The 25,003-nt window shown below is 38.8% G+C and overlaps 1 protein-coding gene and 1 non-coding gene across 16 annotated transcripts in view; both read left to right on the top strand.

The window, feature by feature from the left end:
• The window catches only part of Dlgap1 (DLG associated protein 1), a 912,507-nt gene that overhangs the window by 836,547 nt on the left and 50,957 nt on the right, over positions 1-25,003 (top strand). For 11 of the 15 annotated variants that reach the window (XM_058586409.1, XM_046467447.2, XM_058586408.1 and 8 more), the window contains 2 exons: positions 404-774; positions 10,252-10,343. In XM_058586409.1, coding sequence (XP_058442392.1) covers positions 404-774; positions 10,252-10,343 — 463 coding nt within the window. The remainder of the gene's footprint in view (positions 1-403; positions 775-10,251; positions 10,344-25,003) is intronic. The other 4 variants (XM_058586411.1, XM_058586410.1, XM_058586416.1 and 1 more) reach the window with 1 other exon arrangement.
• Trnav-cac (transfer RNA valine (anticodon CAC)) lies at positions 21,461-21,534 on the top strand. Its single transcript has one exon. It is a non-coding gene; the product is annotated as a tRNA-Val (tRNA).

Raw genomic sequence — 25,003 nt, 5'->3', positions numbered from 1 at the left:
ATTTAGTTATCAGCCACCAGGGTGACTCTAATGACTGACCTCTTATAGCTTTAGCTATATTTAACGTGCTCCTGAGAAAGCAGGGCTCCCCTGACTTTGCCCAGGCTGCCTGAAGATTTCTATGGTGGGCCCATCCCATGATTCTCAATTTCCATTTCAGAAACTTCCATGTCAGAGGTCGGTGTTTTCCCATCTCTTCCCCTCAGTTGTGTGGGGGGTGTCCCCTCCTGGAGGCCCCCCAGTCTCCCCAGCAGGGATCTCTCTTGGTCCGTCCATGGGCTTGTTTTCGTGTCCAGTGTCTGAAGAGTGTTTTGTGTTCCCTGATTTCCAGTGGCCGTCAGTTACAAGATCAGAAACGCTGACCCATGCAGGAATCACAGTGTCTGTTTTCACTGTCTTCCAGTGTCATCTTGCATTACAACATATAAGAAGACACCACCTCCAGTCCCACCCAGAACTACCACGAAACCTTTCATTTCTATCACAGCCCAGAGTAGCACAGAGTCTGCGCAGGATGCCTACATGGACGGACAGGGCCAGCGAGGGGACATTATCAGCCAGTCTGGACTCAGCAACTCCACAGAAAGCCTGGACAGTATGAAGGCTCTGACAGCCGCCATCGAGGCCGCCAACGCCCAGATTCACGGCCCTGCGAGTCAGCACATGGGCAATAACACTGCCACGGTCACCACCACCACCACCATAGCCACAGTCACCACAGAGGACAGGAAGAAGGACCTTAAGAAAAACCGATGCCTGTCTATCGGGATACAGGTAACAGCCTCCCTTGTGCCCTTTGAAATGGGAACCACAACTAAGAAATATAGCACATCTTTTTTTTTTTCTATCCAGAAGTTTATTATTTTGTCATTGCCAACACTATAGTTATATATGTAGGACCAGATTTGCAAAAAAGAAAAAAAATTGGCTCTGGATTCCCTATATGGGTAAATGTGACCCAAATTATGAAGAGATGAGTTGTTATTCACAGCTCTTGTTTTTATTCTCTAAATTGAATGTGTGACTTGAACCCTAAGCTAATTTAAGGAACATGAACACGATCAAACATAAAGTGCCCTTCGGTTCCTACTGAGCGTTTGGAGTCTCATACGGGACTGGACAGCCAAGAATAGCCAGGGTCATCCAGTGCCCTGCTATGTATCCAACTCTGTTGAGTCACCATATGGAACACCAGTGCGCTTCTCTCCTCCCAGATGTGGGAGAGTAAGGCTGGGAGCATGGTGGTATTGAAAGCCCAAACTCATGTTCCAGCATCACAAGCAAAGAATGTGCATCACTTTCAGCCTAACTGTTGGCTCATTTCATAAAAGTGGTGGACCACTCTGCCGGTTCACTGTTGGCTGCTTTTCTGAGACAGTTCTGATCTGATTTCCCTTGGTGTTTTTTTTTTTTCTTTTGGGTTAAACCCACAGGCACTTAACCACTGAGCTACATCCCCAGCCTTTTTTTATTTTCTTATTTTTGAGACAGGGTCTCACTAGGTTGATCAGTTGCTGAGGCTGACCTCAAACTCGTGATCCTCCTGCCTCAGCCTTCAGAGTCGCTGGGATTACAGCCATATCCACCACATCTGGCCAGCCTTATCTTTTTTCTTTTTGATAATCGGGATTGATTTCAGGGGCACTTAACCACTGAGCCACATTGCCAGCCCATTTTTTATGTTTGATTTAGAGACAGAGTTTTGCTAAGTTACTTAGGTCTTCGCTAGGTTGTGAGGCTGGCTTTGAACTCACGATCCTTCTGCCTCAGCCTTCCAAGCCATTGAAATTATAAGCATACACCACTGTGCCCAGCCAGCCTTATCTTTTTTCACGTGTTTATCTTTGGTTACCCTACAAGAAAGACTACCTTCTATCAGAGAAGATTCATTCCTTTTCTCCATCTCTGTTGTGCTGTCTCATTCTGCAGGTGTTCACTGAATAGTAACTTCTATAGTAACTTCTCAACTTGGTCTTTAATCCCCACTGAACTCTGGGTACATCTAAAAGCCAGGCGTAGGGTACCTTCTTACAATTGCTGATGTATTTTCACAATCTGTTCCACAACGCTCACTTTGAAAAGGCAATTAATCTTTCTCTAGTGGCAACGGGTCAAATGCCTTTTTATAACCTCCAGGTAACCATAGCACAAGTTGTCAAGCTTCCTAAAAGAGCTTGGATCAGTGATGCTTGGGAGTAGATGACACAGGAGGAGGCAAGGCCCCAGCCAGCCTGCTGCCCACATCTCTATTTCCCCCAGAAACCAAGTCCCCTCCCATCACCCAAGGATTAAGGAGTAGGGAAGGACAGAGGCTGGCCCTCTGTGTGGTCCTGGGAAAACCATTTAATCTTACTGAGCTTTAGTTTCTTTGTCTCTCTTTCATAGGATGATTTGGAAGATCTAGTTTTCAAAAATCTAGCTTTCTGTAGGTGTTATTGTTTAATGTTATTATTTATTATTATTTGTATTTAATTTAGAGACAGAGTCTCACTGAGTTGCTTAGCACCTCGCCTTTGCTGAGACTGGCTTTGAACTTGTGATCCTCCTGTCTCAGCCTCCCGAGCCTCTGGGATTACAGGCGTGCACCCCCGCTTAATGTTATTTTTTAACCCTAACAGAGTTACAGTTTAGGCTGATGAAAAAATTCTGGAGATAGATAATAGAGCTGATTGCACAAAATGAGAATGTACTTAATGCCAGTGAATGGCACACTTAAAAAGAGTATTAAGCCGAGTGTGGTGGTTCACACCTGTAATTCCAGTGGCTTGGGAGGCTGAGACAGGAGGTTCGCAAGTTCAAAGCCAGCCTCAGCAACAGTGAGGTGCTAAGCAACTCAGTGAGACCCTGTCTCTAAATTAATATAAAAAAGGGCTGGGGATTGGCTCAGTGGTCAAGTACCCCTGAGTTCAATCACCAGTACCCCCCCCCAAAAAAAAGATTATTAAAATGGTACATTTTATGTTATATATATATATTGCTATAATAATAGAAAGTTGCCTTCCTATCTGGCACATAGTTGGTACCAAGGCATGTTAACCTGTTTCTACTTCCTCAACATTTAATTCATTTTTTTCTTTATTTTATATTACTTTCAGTAAGTAATACATCTCTGTTGTTCAAAATTCCAAACTTGTTCTTAAAAAGTGTACAGTGACCAAAGATACAATCAATATTTGCATCTCCATGCAGGCATATTTTGCACATATTCAAGCAAATTTTTTTTATTTAGTCCTTTTTTAATCCAGATATTAGCATATGCCTCACACTATTCTACATTTTTTGCCTTTTTTTTTCACTTGACAATGTATTTTGAGGATAACTATTTGTTAGTCTTGCTTTTCTTTTTTCTGTTTCGCCCCCCAGTAATGGGAGATGAACTCAGGACTTCACACATGCTAGGCAAGCACTGTGTCTCTGAGCTACATCTTATCTCCTAATTTCATTTTATTTAAAAGCTTCTATGTGCTTATTTTAATCACTTCCCAAGTTCTGCTGGCTTGTCATATCTCCTCCTTGCCAAATAATTCTAAGAATAAGGCATTTGTATATATGAAATCCAACTTCTAGTATCAATATTTTCATCCAATAAGATGGGTGAAAATCCACATGTAGTATTGGGGAGAAAAGTTTTTACTCTAGAAATTATTCCATTTACTAAAGGATACTTTAGTAAATGAAAGAAACTGTTTTGGCTCTTCCTTCAAGTGTCTTGCTCTACTATATAAATTATGGTAAAATACTGATACTTGATGATATGAATGTGTTAGTTAGTTGTCCAGTACTGTAACAAAATACCCAAGGTAATCAACTTAAAAAGATGAAAGGTTTATTCTGGCTCAAAGTTTTGGAGGTTTCAGCCCATGGTCAGTTGGTCCTGTTGGTTTGGGGCCTCTGGTGAGGCAGCATACCATGGCAGAGAGTGTGATGATACAAACTGCTCATCCCATGGTGGCCAGGAAGAAGAGGGACTGGGATCGAATATCCCCTTCAAGAACACGCCCCATATTACTAGAAGACCTCCCAGTAGATCCCACCTCTTAAAGGTTCTAGCGCCTCCCAACTGTGCCAAGCTGGGGGCTAAGCCTTTAACACCTGGGCCTTTGAAGAATATTCCAGATCCAAATTATAGCAATAAGTGTCTCATTTAACCAGTACTGCCACTCTGTGCATGGTTTATTATCATTATTACTACCCTTCAGATGAGCACTGAGAGATTGAGTAACTTGCCAAAGGTCACACACCTTATGTTGACGGAATAAAGACTGTACCTCAGTATCTAATGTCACCACATTACACTGCTTCAACAATGGGGAATAATAAACAACTAAAAATTCAAGATGCAAAATATGTATTGAATTTCATTATGTAGAAATATAATTTAAAAACTAAACTGGTTGCGGTGGCTCACACCTGTAATACCAGCGAATCAGGAGGCTGAGGCAGGAGGATCAAGAGTTCAAAGCCAGCCTCAGCAAAGGTGAGGTGCTAAGCAACTCAGTGAGACCCTGTCCCTAAATAAAATATAAAATAGGGCTGAGGATGTGGCTCAGTGGTTGAATGCCCCTGTGTTCAATCCCTAGTACCCAAAGCAAAAAAAACTAATCCCCCAAATACATGACATTAGGATATTGGACTCCCTCCCACCCCTTTACCTCTTTAGGGGTTCCAAACTTATCCTCACACTTTTAATTCATTATACACCTACTAGCTGATATTATAACCATTTACTCTACAACCTATATAAATTTAAGCCAATTATTTCTGGGTCTTAGTTTCCTAGTCTGGTAAATGAAAATAATAATTGTTCTTATTTCATTTGGTACTTTATAGGATACAGAAAAAAATGAGTGATAAGGCTTTAAATCAATACATGCTGTAATAAGGGCTTAACAAATATTAGATTTAGTTGTTATTATTAATATTATCCTCCTTTATAATAACCATTAGCCAAATAAACTAAGTTGCTTAGGGTCTCACTAAGTTGCTGAGGCTGGCCTTGAACTTTGAATCCTCCTGCCTCAGCCTCCCGAGTTGCCAGGATTACAGATGTATTCCACCACACCCAGCACTTTCTCAATTTTTTAAGGAGATTTAATGGTTCTTCAATTTCTTCTGAAAATTTTGAAATTCTCTTCAGAAATTTAAGTAGATTATCTTAGATATCATATATGAAAAGTGGCTTTTGGCCTGATGTTGTAGTTCATTGATAGAGCACTTGCCTCCTGGCATGCATGAGGCACAAGTCCAATCCCCAGCACCACAAAAATAATATAAAATAAAAAGAAAGGCAACATTTGTTAGTATTTGGATCTAACTAAGAAGGAGAATCACAGAGATAAACTTCACACACACTGACTCAAGCTTGGAAGACACCGAGATTTTGATGCAAATGAGCAGGCAGTTTGGGTACATGGGGTGAGGCTTGAACCCAGAAGACTCCATTCTCATCCTTGAGGCCCCTGATTCTTCTTTTTTTCTGTTTTCTCTGCATTCTGGAGGTGATTTTGATACTACCGCATGGTGTAAGGCCGCAGCATTCTGGTTTGGCTGATATCCTAAGCATTTTTAATTTACACGGGTCCAGCCATGTGGAATCGGTTAGAATCCTATTCAGGAAATCAGAAGCCAGGCTCATTTTTCAAATGGAAGCCTGCCTCCTGCACACAATTGGTTACACAGATCTGGGAAGGCTGAGAGCAGTAAAGGGATACAGTAACGGTGACCATTCCTAGAACCAGGGGAACACAAGGGGGAAGGTGGGGTTGCCAGGATTTAGGAGCTAAGCTAAGCAGGAAGGCCCTGAGCCCACAGCACTGGGGCAGCCATGACCGCTGGAGCTGGAGTTCTGGGGAGTCCAGGGCAGCTGGAGCTTGGCTGTTGAAGGGGGCTGGAGGCTGGAGCTGTAGCCACCCTCAGGTGGAGGGAAGGGAGGTACCACAGAAGTTGGAAACAGGGCTACTCATGGTGGGGTACACCTGTAATCTTAGTGACTGGGAGGCTGAGGCAGGAGGATCTTAAATTTAAGGCCAGCCTCATCAATTGAGCAAGACCCTGTTTCAAAATAAAAAGGGCTCAGTGCTAAAGCACCCCTGGGTTCAATCCACAGTACCACAAAAAACTATTGAAAATAGGAAAGAAGTTTCTCCCCACCTTCTTCTTTTTAAAAAAAAAAAAAAATATATATATATTTTTAGTTGTAAATGGATCTTTTATTTTACTTATTTATTTATATGCCCAGGGCTCACACATACCAAGCAAATGCTCTACCACAACTCCAGCACCCCCACCTTCTTTTGTTAGCTTTTTCTTTTTTTTTTTTTTTTTTTTTTTTTTTTATTTAGAGACAGGATCTTGCTGAGTTCCTCAGGGCCTCACTAAATTGTTAAGGCTGGCTTTGAACTCCTGATCCTTTTTGCCTCAGCCTCCCAAGCTGGAATCACAGGATGTGCCACCAAACCCAGCAAAATTTTTTTTCTTAAAATTACAAAACGAGCCGGCATGATGTCACACGCTTACAATCTCAGCGACTGGGGAGGCTGAGGCAGAAGGATTGTACATTCAAGGCCAGCCTTCTCAGCGGAGTGATCCTAAGCCACTTAGCAAGACGTTGTCTCAAAATAAAAAATAAAAAGGACTGGGGATGTGTCTTGGTGGTAAAACACCCCTGGGTTTAATCCCCTGTTACCAAAAAAAAAAAAAGCAAAATGATTTATATGATAGAGTGTATATAGAACAAAATATGAAATCCCCCCCTTCTTCCCCACCCCAACTCCTGCTCTAGCTCCACTTCCCCCTAAAATGACCACTGGCAACAGTTGGTTACACTGCCTTCCCATCTTGAGAGTAGTTCAACTTCAGATGCGTTTTACATGCTAGTCTAGGGAGTCTGACTTCTCTACATCTAGATATGTGTGACATCTGTCATCCCTTAATTTATGTTGCAAAGCAAGAATAACTGAGCTTTAAACTTCATTGTTCACAGTATACAAAATGCAACTGCTTTCTCCTTCTTCAAATTAAAAAAGTAAAAGGACATCAGCCTATTTGGGAGGCACTCCTAAGATTTACTGTTTCATTTCCTTTACTGTTCGTCCACTTGTGCCAAGACATAATCTACGTCCTGTGTGAAGAAGAAGTACAATGGCAAATGATGAAACTTGTCTCTGACAAATTATCTTCCCTAGAACAACACAACCCAACTAAATGGATTGTTAGATGATGTTTAAAAAGTTCTTTGAAAATAAAAAGGTCACCTTCTCTCTGACTCCCAATTGACTTGAAACAATAAGGGAAATTGCAGGTGATAGTTGCATTTGGGCCTTGTACTTTTTTTTTTTTCTTCTCTTTTTTGATGTCCTTGAAATCAGCATCTATGCGTATTTGGGAAGAGATGGTGAGGGGGGGATATAAGTCAAAACTAATGAACCTACCAAGTTCATTTCATTAGATCCAAGAAAGAATAAATATTGCAGTCATGTTTTCCAAACATTGTGCTTTAAAACTAGGAATTAACCAATCACAAAATCTAACTATTTGAAAATATTAAAACATCTAAATAACACTAGAGTTAAAGAGAAAATTCTAAATTATTGTGAACTAACTGACAAGTATCCTGTAAATCACTGTAGGGTTTAGCCAGAGCTGTCATCTAAAAGTTCACAGCCCTGTGTTCTTTTGAAATTAAGGAAGAAATTAATCAAGAAATTAAGGAGAAAAAAGGAAGAAATATTATAAACTAAACATTCAATTCAAAAAAGCCAGAAAAAGAAAAGCAAATTAAAAGGAAGACATTACTAGTAGTGAAAGTAGAGATGAGCGCATTAAGAACAAAAAAAGCAATGGCAATAATGAAAACAGAACAGATAACATTAAACCAGGGCTGGGGATGTGGCTCAAGCAGTAGCGCACTCGCCTGGCATGCGTGCGGCCCGGGTTCGATCCTCAGCACCACATACAAACAAAGATGTTGTGTCCGCTGAAAACTAAAAAATAAATATTAAAAAAAGAAAATTAAACCAAAGTCAGTTCTTTGAAAAGACCAAATAAATAGACAAGTCTGACTGAGAGAGAAGGAAAATGTCAATTAACAGTATTTGGAATGAGAAAAGAATATGGCCTCCCGCAAAACTACAAAAGATTCTTGGTGCCAATTTAATGTTGGCAAATTTTAAGTCAAATTAAATAAACATACGTGTGAATTGATAATACTGATGCAAGAGAAAGTGTAAAATCTAGGGGAAGAAACCTCAGAATAAATTGCAATAAAAAAAAAAAAGAAAAGATGTCTAATACTGTAAAGACTTGGATGATTTTACAGAAAAGGTTTTCCCAACGTTCAAGAAGTTAATAATTCCTATGGGTTTTGTTTTGGGATTTTTTTGTTTGTTTGTTTTTGAGGTACTAGGGATTGAATGTAGGGGGTGCTTTACCACTGAGAAACATCTCCAGCTCTGAGTAGCTGAAATTACAGGCATGTGCCACTGTGCCCAGCTGTTTACATTTTTAAAAAGAAAAAGGAAAAAAAAAAGAAGAAGAAGAAAGAAAAACTACAGGAAACTTAGCATGGAATATATCAAGATTGATTACAAAATTATAGTAGGAAGAGGAGAGGGAGGGGCAATAAGGCCAGTAGATCAATAGCCGTGAAGAGGTCTGAGTGTAGAAATTTCTATATATATGAGAATGTATGGGCAAATATAGATGAGTAAAGCATGGTATAAGATAAAAATATATTTAAAAGATGAATTAAGTAATAAATGAATTAAGTAATAAGATTAGCTGATGACCCAAGTGGGTCAGGGAATGTTAGATGTCTATGTACATCTTACAGGATATTTAAGAACTTTGAGAACCTGGAAGTATAAAAACAAATACAGGCAAACTTTTAAAACTATGTTCAGAGTGAGGAAGTCCTTCCCAAACCATAAAAGCTAGATATAGATATATAATAAGATCAAGGACAAAGTTTAAAAGACAAAAGATCACCTGAGAAAAAAATATTTGCAGTGCATTTGTCAGAAAAAGGATTTAGGTTCATAAAAGAGATCCTATAAACAAGAAATTCAAAAACACTAGGAAACTTATGTTTTCTTTATTTTAATTTGTGTGTGTGTGTGTGGTGCTGGGGATTGAACCCAGGGCCCTGTGCATATGAGGCAAGCACTCTACCAATTGAGCTATATTCCCAGCCCTACATTTTCTTATATATAGTGTAGAAAATGTAAGTTTCCCTACATTTTCTTATATATAGTGTAGAAAATGTAAGTTTCCCAATGTTTTTAAATTTATCTTATCACTATATATATATATATATATATATATATATATATATATATATATACATACACACACACATATATATGCACATATATACACATATACGCACGTAAATACAGGAGTATATGTATATATGCCCTCACCCCCAGTATTTGAGATTGAACCCAGAGGTGCTCTACCAGTGACCCACATCTTCAGCCCTTCTTATTTTTTATTTTGAAACAGAGTCTCTCTTAAGTTGCACAGGGCCTTGCTAAATTGCTGAGGCTGACCTTGAATTTGAGATTCTCTTGCTTCAACCTCTCAAATCACTGGGATTACAGGCGGGCACCATTGCAGCCTGCAATTTGCTAATTTAGAACTTCCAAGAACACATTTCCAAGTAACACTACCTTCTAGTGCAGTACACAGAAGTAATTAATCACAGTCACCCCTCTGTATCAATGGATCCAGGCAACCGCAGATCAAAACTGTCTTTCAGAAAAGCATCTGTATTGAACATGGACAGATGTTTTTCCCTTCATGATTCTCTTGAACAATACAGTACAATAACTATTTACATAGTACTAGGCATTATAAGTAACCTAGAGATGATTTTTAAATATGGGAGGATACACATAAGTTATGCAAATGCCAATGTGATTTTATAGAGGAGATGAGCATTTGTGGATTTGGATGGGTATCTGTGGGGATCCTGGAACCATTCCCCTATGGGTGCCATGGGACACTTGTACTTGGAAATTCATGGAGGAATCATAGACCTTTATCTGCCACCTTGGGAATGAATAAAATTGCTTTGTAAGATCAGCAGAGTCAAAGGTCATGGTAATACAGTAGCGATGGCTCTTATCAGGTACACAAATATTGAACAAAAAGGTTACGAATCACAAAATTTTCCAGTAATCCTGCAGATGTTTGTTTTTCAGACAAGGTGACTGAGTTGGAACAACTGAATTTGTTTGATGATTTCTGCAGGTGGATGATGCTGAAGAACCTGACAAAGCAGCAGAGAATAAAGCACCCAGCAAGTTCCAGTCCGTGGGCGTGCAAGTAGAAGAGGAGAAGTGGTGAGTCCATATGGGTTCATCTTTTCTTGTCTTGGTGTTGGCAACTAAGATGAAATTATTAGTCCCCATGATAAACCTATACAAGTCAATATTCTCCAAGGCTCCACTAGTTTGGAGGAGTACTAAGAATAAACTTAGGCCAATATTAGCTGATTCCCTCTTAAGCTTCATTCTAGACACTTCTCCATCTAAATTTTCATCAGAATAGATGTTTAAGTGCATCATATTCACACACACACACAAAAAAATTGAGATTGGAATTGTACTTTTATCCGGTACAATACAATGCATATAGTATGTTGGATTTGCCAAATTTCTTTATGTATTTTTTCTTACTACTTAATGGTGTCTGGGGTTTATTATGTGCTCAATGAATGAAGAGAAGGAAAAAAAAAAGAATATTCCCTATCATTATCCTAAACCACCAGTTCCTTCAGATTGCTCTTTAAACTAAGGTTAAAGTCTTAGTACCTAAAGTGGGACGTTTAGGGTATCATAAGATCACAGAATTCAGGATCTGGAAGGGATTTCTGAAGCTAGCCCTTTCATTTCACAAATGAGATTTTGAAGGAGAGGTATGTGAGTTTCTCAGTTGAACTTTGAGGTTCTAAATGGCATTGCGCTCTATTTATAGTAGTACCCAGCTTCCAGCACTATGCTTTGCATATATTGTAAAGTCTGGCTGAATGAAGTAAAAGTGGAGTTATGGTAGAAGAAAGAGTATTGATTATGAATCAGAATTCATCTCAATTTTATATTAACTTCTGTGTGTTAATTAGAATCATTTGGGCCAGGTGTGGTTATGGATACCTATAATCCCAGTGACCCTGGAGGCTGAGGCAAGAGGATCCCAAGTTCAAAGCCAGCCTCAGCAACTAAGTGAGGCCCTAGGCAACTTACTGAGACCCTGTCTCAAAATAAAAACTGAAAAGGACTGGAGATGTGGCTCAGTGGTAAAACACCACTGGGTTTAATCCCCAGTACCAAATAGTAGTAGTAGTAGTAGTAGTAGTAGTAGTAATTATTATTTGGTTGTCATTCATTGATGCATCCATCAGATATCCATTCAATAAATATCAGTGGAATGATTCCTATATGCAAAGCCACATATGTAAACTAAAAAGAAGTCAGGCATCAGGCTATGGTGCAGTTTAGTGGTAGAGTGCAGATGTAGCTCTGGGTTCAATCTCCATCACACATACACACACAAAAGATATTTTTCCATTAATTCATAGAAGAGGTCCTATCTTTTTTATTTTATTTTTTCTGTGCTGGGATCAAACTCAGGGCCTTTCACATGCTAGGTAATTTCTTTGCTACTGAGCTATATAAACCCAGCCCAGTGTTCTTTTAGAACGCCTGATATTGATTGGGATTGTACTTTTATCTAAGAGGCGCGCGCGTGCGCGCACGCACATATGCGCACACGCACATATGCGCGCACACACACACAGACACATACACACGATTATACAATGCTGGAAGCTCAGAAAATTGGTACAGCCCTTGTGGAAATTAATGGGACCCAAAACATTAGTGAATAGTTATACATTTATGCATACACATGACCCAATTAATCATACTGATGGGGCTGTCTCCAATGAAATCACTCAACGGGCAGGACACAATTGTGGAACATTATCACTGCAAAAGAAATACATTAATTATCAAGTATCAAACAACAATAGCAGGCTTTTAATTTTTAGCCCATCAACAAGCTAGACTATTATACAGCTTAACTGATACCATTAAATATCATTTATAAAAAAGGAAATCACCATGATACAATGTTAAGTGAAAAGGTTCAATGCATAATATCCATTCACATGGACCAGGGTTGAAATGTAATATGTAAAAATGATAGTTTTCATTTCTTTTTTTTCCCCTTACTCTAAATATTCACTTATTGACTTTAAATCTGAATTTTAGTAAGCATTATTTTTATGCCAACCCTTCTAAGCATATGTTCCTTTATTAGATATTTTATTTTTTGTGTATGTAGTGCTGGGGATGGAACCTGGGGCTTCAAGCATACTAAGCAAGGGTTCTACCCGTGAGCTATACTGCAGCCCTGACAAGTGTGTGTGTGTGTGTGTGTGTGTGTGTGTGTGTGTGAAGTATGAATTTAGTAGACCTGAATGATCTCCTCCTGGTAAGAACCCCTGTTCTTCCAACTGCCTGCCAACATTCCAACCTGCTTGTTTTTCTCAATGGTATAGTGCTTAAGAGCTCAGATTCTTGACCCAGAACACCTATCCCCAAATCCTGGATGTACCTTTTCCTAGCTGAGTGCCCTTGAGCAAATGACTACATATTTTTCTGCATGGCTTCCTTTTATGTAAAGAGGGGATAACAGGCCATTTCTAGTCCAGCCTATCAGGAGCTCAGAATCACCATTCTATCCTAATAACAAGTAAAAAATCTGAACAAACTGAAAAATCAACAAGTCTTCTTGTATATGTGAGAGAAGGGAAGTCACAGAGCAAATCACCCCTGCCCCTCTCCTCCTCAAAAAAAAAAAAAAAGTTAGAGGCTGGAGAAACAGAGAAAATCACAACTTGCTGGAAAAGAAACCAACAGGCAGAAACCACTGCAGTAACCAGAGGAAATCTACACTGTAATTGAAGAATTACGATTCTGGGAGTTATAAATTCCAGGGAGTCCAGTCAAGGGGAGGCCCCCAGGGAGCCTACCTCCAGGAGCTCTACCAGTGGATACTGAGGGGAAAGTCCCTTGCTCTTCCAGCAAGCAGGGAGGAAAAAGAACCATCCGGAATGCCCAGCACCCTGCTCTCCATAAGGCCTGCACCCCCCACAGACTATTTTACCAGTGCTTTTGCCTGCTGGGCTTTATCAGAGCCTAATAATCTACCTGGAGGAAGGGAGCTCTCAGCTCCAACTTTCCCCAGCTCCACACAGAGAAAGGGATAGTCCAACTCTAGTTCCCATTAGCCACCTTGTCCCTTGTAAAGGAAAAGAAAAGCTGAGTAACCAGTGCAGTCTGCAGTCCAGGGGACAGGGTTCCTTGCAAAATGAGACTCAGTCATAGTACTGTAGAAACCCACCCTCCCCACACCTCAGCCCTACAGTGCTAAAGCCCTACCTACCACGGTTTGTTTCACACAACACATCACGTTCACTTTTTTAAAAATTATAAGGTATACTACAAGGTTAAAAACTCCATTTGAAAACAACAACAACAAAAACAAAAACACCATTTGAAGAAATAGAACAAGCATTAGAGCCACAGTCCGATAAGGCAATAATGCTAGGATTACCAGACCAGAAATTTTTGTTCTCAAATTATGGTTAATGTGCTAGTGGCTCTAATGAAAGAAACAGAGAACATATAAAGTGGATGGATAATGTAAACAGAAAGATGGAAATTTTAAGGAAGAATCAAAAATCAATGCTAGAAGCTGGGTGTGGTGGCGCATATGCCCGAAATCCCAGTGGTTTGGGAGGCTGAGGCAGGAGGCTCTCGAGTTCAAAGCCAGCCTCAGCAACAGGGAGGTGCTAAGCAACTCAGTGAGGCGCTGTTTTTAAATGAAATACAAAATAGGGCTGGGGATGTGGCTCAGTGGTCAAGTGCCCCTGAGTTCAATCCCCAGAACCCCTCCCCTGCCAAAAAGTAAAAGCTAGAAGAATGTCAGCCAAGGGTTGTAGCTCAGAGGTAGAGCTCATGCTGAGACTTTGGGTTCAATTCCCAACACCCCCCCCCCAAAAAAAAAGGGCAGGGGAGAGAGAGAGAATATGTCTTTAAAGTGCTCCTTAGATGGACACTAATCTCTGAAGTTGAGGATAATAATAATCTCTGCATCTCTGAGCTTGAAGAGATAATAATATAAACTTCCCAAACTAAAAAAGCAAAGAGAAAAAGGCTGGAAAATAAATAAATAAATACCAGACCAGACTATTGGAGAACTGTGGGACAACTACAAAGGATGCAGCGTACAGGGGAGAGGACTACCAGAGGGAAGGAAAGGAACAGAAGCATACTTGAAACAATAATGATTGAGAATTAGTCAAAATGTCAGACATCAAACCAAGATCCAGGAAGAACATCAAGCAAGATAAATGCAAAACCAATCAAACAACAGTAACAAAAATCTGCACCAAGCCATGTCATAGCCAAACTTGAAAAAATCAAAGAACAGGAAAAATTATCTTTTAAGAAGCTAGAGACAAAGGACACCTTATCTATACCTTACCTATAGAGAAGCAAGGATAAGAACTACAATGGACCTCTCCTCAGTAACCACACAAGAATTGAATGAAAGGTTTAAAGTGTTGAGAGAAAAAACAAACAAACAAAACAAAACAAAACAAAACAGAAACAAAACACCAACTTAGAAGTCAGTACTCTGTAAAATTCCTAACAAGCAAAGGGGAAGGACACGCCTGTGATCACAGCGACTTGGGAGGCTGAGGCAGGAGGATTGTGAGTCCAAAGCCAGCCTCAGCAATGGTGAGTCATTAAGCAACTCAGTGAGACCCTGTCTCTAAACAAAATACAACATAGGGCTGGGGATGTGGCTCAGTGGCTGAGTGCCCCTGATTTCAATCCCTGGTACCTGCCACCCCTAAAAAAAAAAAAAAAAAAAAAAGGTGGGGAGGGGGAAGTACAATACAGACTTTCTCAAACAAAAATTGAAGGAATTTTGTCACCAGTGGGCCTGCCTTGCAAGAAGTGCTGAGAAGTTATTCTGACATAAGGAAAATTATATAGGTCAGGAACTAAAATTTTTTCAAAATATATTTTTCTTATTCTTCATTAATCTAATAGATAAATTTGTTCAAAATAATAACTGACAAAGTATTCAAATGTGTGTGTGTGTGTGTGTGTGTGTATTATATAAATAAAATCCCTGGGTGGAGGAGGAGGAGGAGGAGGAGGAAGAAGAAGGAGGAGGAGAAGAAGAAGGAGAAGATGGAGGAGAAGAAGAAGAAGAAGAAGGAGAAGAAGAAGAAGAATCCCTTTAGATGTAAATAGTCTAAATACTTCATTAAAAGACAGAGGTTGCTGGGCGTGGTATTGCAAATCTATAATCCCAGCTATTCTGAAGGATGAGACAAGAAGGTTTACCTGAGCCCCCAAATTCAAACCAGCTTAGGCAACATAGCATAATCTTCTCTCAAAAAAAAAAAAAAAAAAAGACAGATTGTCAGAGTGGATCAAAACACAGCTGTATGTTGTCCACAAGAAATTCACTTTAAATATAATGATACATGTAGATTAAAAAGTAAATGGATGGAAGAAGACATACCATCTAAGGAATACAGGAGTAGCTATATTTAAACAGAGCAGAATACAGAATGAAGAAAGTTTTCATGGACAAAGAGAGGCATGACCTAATAATTAGAAGTTAATTCACAAAGAAGACAAAAATATTTAATATGTATGCACATAAAAGCAAAGTTTCAAAATACACAGGACAAAAACTGATAGAACTGTAAGAAGAAATAGGTGATTCCACTCTTATAGTTGGAGGCTTCAATACCTCTCTCAGAAATGGACTGAGTCAGAAGCAGAAAATTAATAAGAATATAGTTGAAATCAATGGCACCATCAATCAACTGGATATAACTGTCTTCCATAGACCTTTTCACCAAAAATAGTAGATTATACTTTGGATTAAAGCTCACATTGAAATAATCACCAAGATAGACCAGACCACATTCTGGGTCACAAAATACATCTTATCAAATTTAAAAAGAATATAGATCATACACTCTCTACTGTCAGACCATAATGAAATTAAACTAGAAATCAATAACAGCTGGACATGCCCCAATACTTGGAAGTAAACAAAACACTTCTACATTATGCATGGATCAAATAAGAAACATAAGGAAATTTTAAAAATATTTTGAACTAAATTAAAAATGAAATACATCTTACTAAAAATTATGGGATGCAGTAGGAGTAGTGCTTACAGGACATTGCTAGCATTGAATGTAAATATTAAAAGAAGAAAGATTAGAAATCAATTATTTAACTTAGAAAACTAGAAAACATTGAATTCAGACTAAATAGAAGAAAAGAAATCACAGAAAGTAGGACAGAAATAAATGAAATTGAAAGCAGAAAATAAATAGGGAAAAATCAACAAAATCTAAATATGGGTTTTTAAAAATTAAAAGTCTGTAGCCAGGCTAAGAAAAAACAGAGAAGATGCAACTTACTAATATCAGACATGAGAGGGGATATCACTATAGCTCCTGTGGGCATTAAGAGGATGATAGAGGAATATTATGAACAACTCTGTGCCCATAGATTTGATAACCTGGAGAGATAAACCAATTCCTTGCAAGCCATAATCTATCAGAACTCATGCAAGAAGAAATAAGCAATCTGAATAGGCCTACCCATATTGAAGAAATTGAATCAATAATTAACAATCTTCCAAAGCAGCATCAAGCTGAGATGAATTCACTGCCAAATTCCATTAAATATTTAATGGAAAAGTTATGTAAATTCTCTGCAATCTCTTAGAGAAGATAGAAGCAGAGTGAACTCTTCCTATGAGGCCAGCTTTACTCTAATACCAAAAACACAGACCAGCAACATTCATTGACACAGATAAAAAAATCCTCAAGAAAATATTAGCAAATTGAGTCGAACTATGTATAAAATGAATTTTACATCAGGGTCAATTGGGATTTATCTCAGGTATTCAAGACTGGTTCAGTGTTTGAAAAACAATTAGTATAATCCATCAAATCAATATGCTAAAGAAAAAAATCACAATTGCATCAATATTTACAGAATGAGGGGACAAATCTAAAACCTGTTCATGATTAAAATCTCAGCAAACTAAGAACAGAGTGGAACTTCCTTAAGTTGATAAAGAACAGGCACAAAAACCTACAGCTAACATCATACTTAGTGGTGAGAAACTTCAAGCATTCCTTCTAAGATCAGGAACAAAGCAAGATGTCTCCTCTCACTACTTTTTAACAATGCAGTTAAGGTAAGAAAATGAAATAAGCTATACATATTGAGCAAGAAGAAATATAACTTTTTTGTTCACAGATGACATCATCTGTGTATAACATCCAAAAGAATAAATCAAGAAACAACAAACAAATCCTGAAATTAATAGCAATTATAACAAAGTCCTGGGATACACGATTAATTTATAAAAGTCAATAATTGTTCTATATACCAGCAATGAACAAGTGAAATTTAACATTTAAAATACATTGACTTTTACATTAGAACTCCCCAAAATAATTGCTTAGGTATAAATCTAAGAAAATATGTATGAGAAGTATATGAGGAAAACTACAAAACTCTGATGAAAGATATCAATGAAAAAATAAATGGAGAGATATTCCATGTTCATGGATACAAAGACTCAATATTGTTAAGATATTGTTTTTTCCAAAATTCATGTGTAGAGTCAATCCAAACCTAGTCAAAATCATAGAAAGCTCTTTTATGGGCATCAAGGAACTGATTCTCAACTTTATATGGAGAGACAAAAAAATCCAGAATTGACTGGATATAGTGGCACATGCCTATAATCCCAGAGGCTCGGAAGTCTGAGACAAGAGGATTGAAAGTTCAAAACCAGCCTCAGTAATTTAGCAAAGGACCTAAGCAACTTAGTGAGACCCTGTCTTAAAATAAAAAGAGCTGGGATGTGATTCAGTGATTAAGCACCACTGGGTTCATCCCTAGGCAACAAACAAACAAATAAAACAAAGAAAGGTCCAAAATTGCCAACTTAGTATCAGAGGAGAACAAAGACACCACCTGACTTACTGTAGAGATACAGTAATCAAGACAGTGTGGTACTGGTGATGAAAGAGACAGATAAACCCACACAACTCACATAAATGTAGTCAGCAGATCTTTGGGAGCAAAGGCAGTACAATGGAGGAAAGATAGTCTTTTCAACAAGTGATGCTAGAATAACTGGATATCCAAATGCCAAAAGGTAAATCTAGACACAGACCTTTACACATATTAATTCAAAATGGATTGTAGACCTAGTAAAACAGAAAACTATCAAACTCCTAAACAATAACATAGAAGAAATTTTCAGGTGACTTTGATTTTAATGATGACTTTTCAGATACAACATGAAAGTCATGGTCCAAGGCAAATATAGTTGATAAGTCAGATTTCATTAAAATGAGAACTTTCTTCCGCTGGGCATGGTGGTGGCATACGCCTGTAATCCTAGCCACTCAGGAGGCAGAGGCAGGAGGATTGCAAGTTCAAGGCCAGCCACTGCAACTTAGTGAGAGCTTGCCTCAAAATTAAAAATAATAAAAAAAAAAAGTAGCTCAGTGGTAGAGAACCCAGGATTAATCTCCAGTAGTGCCAAAAAAAAAAAAAGAAAAGAAAAATTAAAAGCTCCTGCTCTCTGAAACCAAAGACAATAATACAAGTCACAGAGGATGTGAAAGTATTTGCAAAAAAAAAAAAAAAAAATCCACATCTGATAAAGGACTGCTATCTAAAATAAAAAAGAATTTATATATATATATATATATATATATATATATATACTAGGAATTGAATCCAGGGCACTTAACCATTGAGCCACATCCTCATCCTCAACTCATTTGTTTTTTTATTTTGAGTGGGGTTTTTTTGTTTGTTTGTTTTGTTTTGTTTTAGGTGCTAGGGATCTCGACCCCAGGGCCTTATGCATGCAAGGAAAGCACTCTACCAATTGAGTTATATACCCAGCCCCTTGTTTTTTTTTATTTTGAAATAGGATCTTGCTAAGTTGCTCAGAGCCTCACTAAGTTGCTGAGGCTGTCTTTGGACTTGTGATCCTCCTGTCTCAGCCTCCCCAGCCACTGGGATTATGGGTGTGTACCACTGCACCCAGCATATACAAATAAATTCTAAGGTTCAACAATAAGAAAAGGAACAACCTGATTAAAAATGGTCAAGGTAGTGAGGTCCATGTAGAACATTTTCCTAACATTTGTGAAGCTCTGAGTTCAATCTCCACCACCCCAAAAGGGAGATAGGCAAAAGACCTGAACAGATACCTCACCCATGATAATAGATACATGGCAAATTAGAGAGAATATGATGTCCAATGTTGTGTTACTCAGAAATTGTAAATTGAAACAAAAATGAGATGTCCTGTCCAGGAGCCCCTTCAACGTGGGCAGCGAACCTAGGTGGAGAGTAATGAAGGGACAAGAGACACGAGAGATGACAGCAAGACAGGAGTTCTGATCAAGCTGCAAACTTTTCTTGTTCACACAGGGGTATTTATATGCTGGGGATGGGGAAGCTCTCTAATCAGCAATTGCTGGATGTGGGTGGTAAAACTGCCAGCTGCAAGATGTCTGATGATCCTGATAACCGCAGGATGTTCCAGGGAGATAGGTAGCTGCAGGATGTCTCCCAGGCAGGATGTCTCCCAGGGGACTGTCAGGCTATTCTTTGAAGGAGAATTTCCTTCTAGCCCCTGACAATGAGATAACACCACACTCCTAATAGAAGAGCCAAAATCCAAACTACTGATACCACCAAATACTGATGGGGCTGTGGAGCAGTGGGACCACTCATTCACTGCTGATGGGAAAGCCAAGTGCTTCAGCTACTTGGGAAGATTGATTCTATAAACCTAAACAGTCTTACCATTCAGTTCAGCAGTTATGCTCTTGGAATTTAACTAAATGAGTAGACAACTTAAGTTCACTCAAAAACCTCCACGTGGATGTTGACAGCAGATACATTCATAATACCCACACTTAGAAGCAGCCAACGTGTCCTTTGGTAGATGAATGGATAAACTACAGTACAAACGGATGAGAAAATATTATTTGGTGTTTTTTTAAAAAAAAGCTATCAAGACACAAGACATGGAGGAAACTTAAATGCATATTCCTTAGCAAAATAAGCCAATATGAAATGATGACCTATTGTTGATTCCAAGAAAAGGCATAACTAGAGAGACAGTAAAAAAGACTAGTGGTTACCAAGGACTGAGGGAAAAGAGGGACAATAGGCAGAACACAAAGTATATTTAGGGCAGTGAACTCTTCTATATGATATACAATGGCGGTTGCATGTTATGCTATATTTGTCAAAACCTGATGAATGAGCAGCCACATTAATGTTTATAGCAGCTCAATTCACAATCGTTAAATGATGGAACCAACCTAGATACCCTTCAAAAGATGAATGGATAAAGAAAATGTGGTACATATACATGATGGAATATTACTTAGCCTTAAAAAAGAATGAAATTATGGCATTTGCAGGTAAAATGGATGGAGCTGGAGAATAATGCTAAGCGAAATAAGCCAAACCCAAAAAACCAAAGGCTGAATGTCTTCTCTGATAAGTGGAAGCTGATCCATAATGGGGGCAGGGGGTAGGGAAGAATGGAGGAACTTTGGATTGGGCAGAGGGGAGTGAGAGGAAGAGAGGGGCTGTGGGGGTGGGAAGGATGGTGGAATGAAATGGACATTATTACCTTTTATACATGTATAATTACATTACTGGTGTGACTCTGCACCATGTACAGCCAGAGGAAGGAGAAGTTGTGCTCCATTAGTGTACAATGTGTCAAAATGCATTCACTGTCATGCATAACTAACTAGAACAAATTTAAAAAAATTTTTTTTTAATTTAAAAACCCATCAAATGTACCCATCAAGGGTGAACACTAATGTGAACCATGAACTTTGGGTGGTAATGTGTCAATGCAGGTTCATGGATCTTACCAAGTCCCTCCCTGGTAGGGGGTGTCAGCAGTGGGGAGGCTGCATGTGTGTGTCTGAGGAGGGGGTATACAGCAACTCCTTACTTTTTACTCAATCTTGCTGCAAACCTAAAACTGTTCTAAAAAATAAAGTTTATTCATTTTAGAAAGGGGAGATGGATAATGGTATTAACCTTAGTGTGTTTCCTGGAAGGTGTTGTTTGATATATGGAAATATTTTAGAACAATGTAGGATACTCTACATAAACGTTTCCTAGTCTATTAAAGTATCCAAAAAGAGTCCCTCAGATGGACATGGTGGCACAAGCCTGTAGTTCCAGCCACTTGGGAGGTTGAGGCAGGAAGATCAAAAGATCAAAGATAATCTGGGCAATTTAGAGAGACCTTGTCTCAAAATTAAAAGGGGGGCTGGAGATATAGCTCAGTTGGTAGAGTGTTTGCCTCACATGCACAAGGCCCTGGGTTCAATCCCCAGCACCACAATCAATCAATCAATCAATAATAAAAAGGGGGATGTAGCTCAGTGGTAGAGTGCCTGCCCCTGGGTTCAATCCCTAGTATCACAAAACAAACAAAAAGAATTCTCTGTAAATTCTTAAAGTTTTAAGAAAGCAATATTACTACCTTTTCCTCAAAAATAAGAGGACATCTCAATCTTATATGTTACTTCAAACATTTCTCCTGTGTGTGTTTGTTTGTTTTGCAGGACTGGGGATTGAACCCAGGCCCTCTAACATGCTAAGCAAGTGCTTTACGGTTGTACATAGTAGTTGGGTTCATCCCAACATCTCCAGTCCTTTTTAAATTTTATTTGAGATAGGGTCTGAGATGCTGAGGCTGGCCTCAAATTTGCAGTCCTCCTGCTTTATCCTCCAGAGCCAACACACCAGGCTTCAACTAGTCCATCTAAATCAACACAGTGACACTTGTCCATTTGCAAGAATGCTGAGTATTGCATCTGTAATACCCACCCCACAATATCAAATAAGCCACTTTTGTCATGTTTATAAAAATTTGTTTATTGAATTACTAAAGTTTGCAGGATGGTCAGAAACTGAGTCATTTATTTAAATAAAATCTATCTCCTAAAAAGTCCAGCAGACCAATTTTAGTGCTTAACTTTCCAAAACATACCCTTCCTCAAAGGTCACTTTAGAGTTAACCACAGTAAACAAGCAGGTAAACTGATGTTAATGATTGTTTTCAACCTTTCCAAAGACACCTATTGTAAAACATGAAGGGATTACCTTTATCTTCTGTCTCTTATCTTTTCATAATTTTGCTGATAGCAAGTCATTTAGATAGGATCTTAAAAAGCAAAAATGGGTGGTTGAGATTACTTAATGATTTCTTTTTAAATTATTTGATGTTAATGACAAGCCTGTTGTTTTCACACTGAATGGCCTGTAACAATCCACCTCTTACTTCCTCAAATAAAGGACTGACTAAAAAGCATCCACCTAACAAAAAGTGAGAAAAGAAAGAAAATAGAGTCAGAGAAAGAAGTAGATAATACAAAGAGATGAAGAGTAAAAGACTTTTGTAAAAGACCAAGAGACTCATTATCTTTTAAATGGTCACAATTTAGGAACCAAAGCAAACCCACCCACGAAGTCCATCTAACTGAATTGTTTAGTAAGAAGTCCTGGTTCTTCAGTGTTCCAAATCCAAATAAAAGAAACCAAGTTAGTGAAAAATAACACCAGGCAAAAAATTGAACCAGACAACCTGCTTTGAGAAGGGGCATCGAAACAGAGTACTGCAAATATTGCTGGGACATTTGCAGGCAGCCATGACATCCTCAAAATGCCACAGGTAGCACCTGTGCCAAGTCCATTCTATTCTCCCTGGCTGCCTCACCGTGGGGACTCTACACAGAGGAATTCTACGTAAAGGTTGCTGGTTTAAATGCCCCAGCACAAAAGGTAATGAGGAAAGGGAGGAGGACTGGGCATAGGAAAGACAGTAGAATGAACTGGACATCACTTTCCTATGCTCATATATGCCACACACGACCAGCATCACTCCATACCATGGACAACCACAAGAATGCGAAGTTAGACTCCATGTAGGTAGGATATGTCAAAATACATTCTACTGCCATGTATAACTAAAAAGAACAAATAGATAAATAATCACATAGTAAATAAATAAATACCCTGGGAACAGCAAGCCAGGGATCCTGAATATAAATGTTGTTTTGAAATAAGACAAGCTTGACTTAAACCAATAGAGAAACTCACTATCTTCATCAAACATGAGTCATCTTCCTACAATTCCTGTTCCACTGGTCAGCTAGCAGCACTTATCAGTAAAATCCACACAGGTATAGTGCCAGATATGCAGGGTCATCCAAGGCAAAGCAGACAAATTTTGGTATCACCTCCCCCGGAAGCTCTCCCCCACTAAGAATCTCAGTGGCTGCCTTTAGCCTCCGGTCCCCATCCCCTCTCAAACTCTGATCCTCTTCAGGAATTTCTATGAAGTCCTCCTGTCTTTCAAGCTGGTAATTAGCGACTCTAGTAAACCAATCCTATCTGTTGACTAAGGTGAGAAAGCTCAGAGGCTCCCAGGGAGCTGCCTTTCCTTCAGTGGCAACTGTATTTAAACAAGTCAGACTTTGTTACATTAGCCCACTGAGGACTCTTACCCTGACAGTGGACACAAAAAGGCAGAATATTATTGTTTTCATGATAAAACATGTAAAAGGAAGACATACAGCACCATGTTAACAGTTTGTAACTCTCATGGGCTGTGGAGTGGTTGAAAAAAATCTCTGTGTATGCGTGGGTGTGGTCTTTTTATATCACTACTACCTTTTCTACAAGGACTATGTACTATTGAATAATTCAACTAATGATGAGAAAAGTAAGATGGTTTTTATGCCTTGTAAAAATTCATAAATTTCAGAAATAAAGTAAAATCCTTCATAATCCCGTTCATTAACCAATGAACTAATAATAAAGCATATATTTTTACCCATACATTTCCCATGATCATTTGGGGATGGAACCCTGGGCCTCACACAGGCTAAACCTAACACTCTATCATTGAGCTAAACTCGTGGGCCCTTGAAGATTTTAAAAGTTGTTGAAATCATCCTATGTACACAATCTTGTAACATTTTAAAAATTAACATTACAGGGTCTGGGATTGTGGCTCAGCGGTAGAGCACTCGCCTAGCACGTGCAAGTCCCTGGGTTCGATCCTCAGCTGTCACAGAAAAATAAATAAATAAAATAAAGATATTGTGTCCAATTACAACTAAAAAAAAATAGATATTAAAAAAATTAACATTACAACCAAAGTTTTCTTCAATATTAAAAATTCACAGCAAAGACCTCTTTTAATGGATGCACAATATTTGGGTCTATGAATGGACCATAATTTGCTTCCTCTTTCTCCCATTGTTGGCTTATCTACATTATTTCTAGAGTGACACTAAAGATGGTAACACACACACACACATACACACACACACACACCTTTATTTGGGATGAAGAAGACAGAAAAAAAAAATGGCAAATTTTGGAAGGTGGCAGATACATAGACAAGTGACAACTGACTTAGTAAACCACAGAAAGCTGAATCTCAAGCCAGTAATGCAGAAATCCAAAATGATCCCATTTAAACTTCAGAACTTGCAAAAGGCATGGTGGTTGGTAGCACTGGGTTCTCTGAAAGTGGGGATGAAGATGAAACTAAAAGCTCCTAGAATCTCAGAGGGACAGAGGGACAGTCCTTCCTGACTCCAGACACTGGAGGTTTCTCTCCTTCAGAGGCTGAAACTAAGGATGCTTGGTTAGGAGGATAACAGTAAGTCGAGGGCCAGGTTACTATACTCAAAATAGGAGAAGTGAAAATATACAGTATTAAGGCACCCTGTCCTGAGCCGCTAGTCGCTAATTTTTTTCCCCCAATGCTGGAGCTGGGCCTCCCACACACTCCTTAG

This window comes from Marmota monax, unplaced genomic scaffold, assembly GCF_021218885.2.
Source record: "Marmota monax isolate L192 unplaced genomic scaffold, Marmota_monax_Labrador192_F-V1.1 WCK01_AAM20220418_F8-fsc00103, whole genome shotgun sequence".
In the NCBI taxonomy this organism is placed as follows: domain Eukaryota; kingdom Metazoa; phylum Chordata; class Mammalia; order Rodentia; family Sciuridae; genus Marmota; species Marmota monax.
Note: the sequence above shows the minus strand (reverse complement) of the source record. Positions and strands in the feature narration are given on the sequence as shown.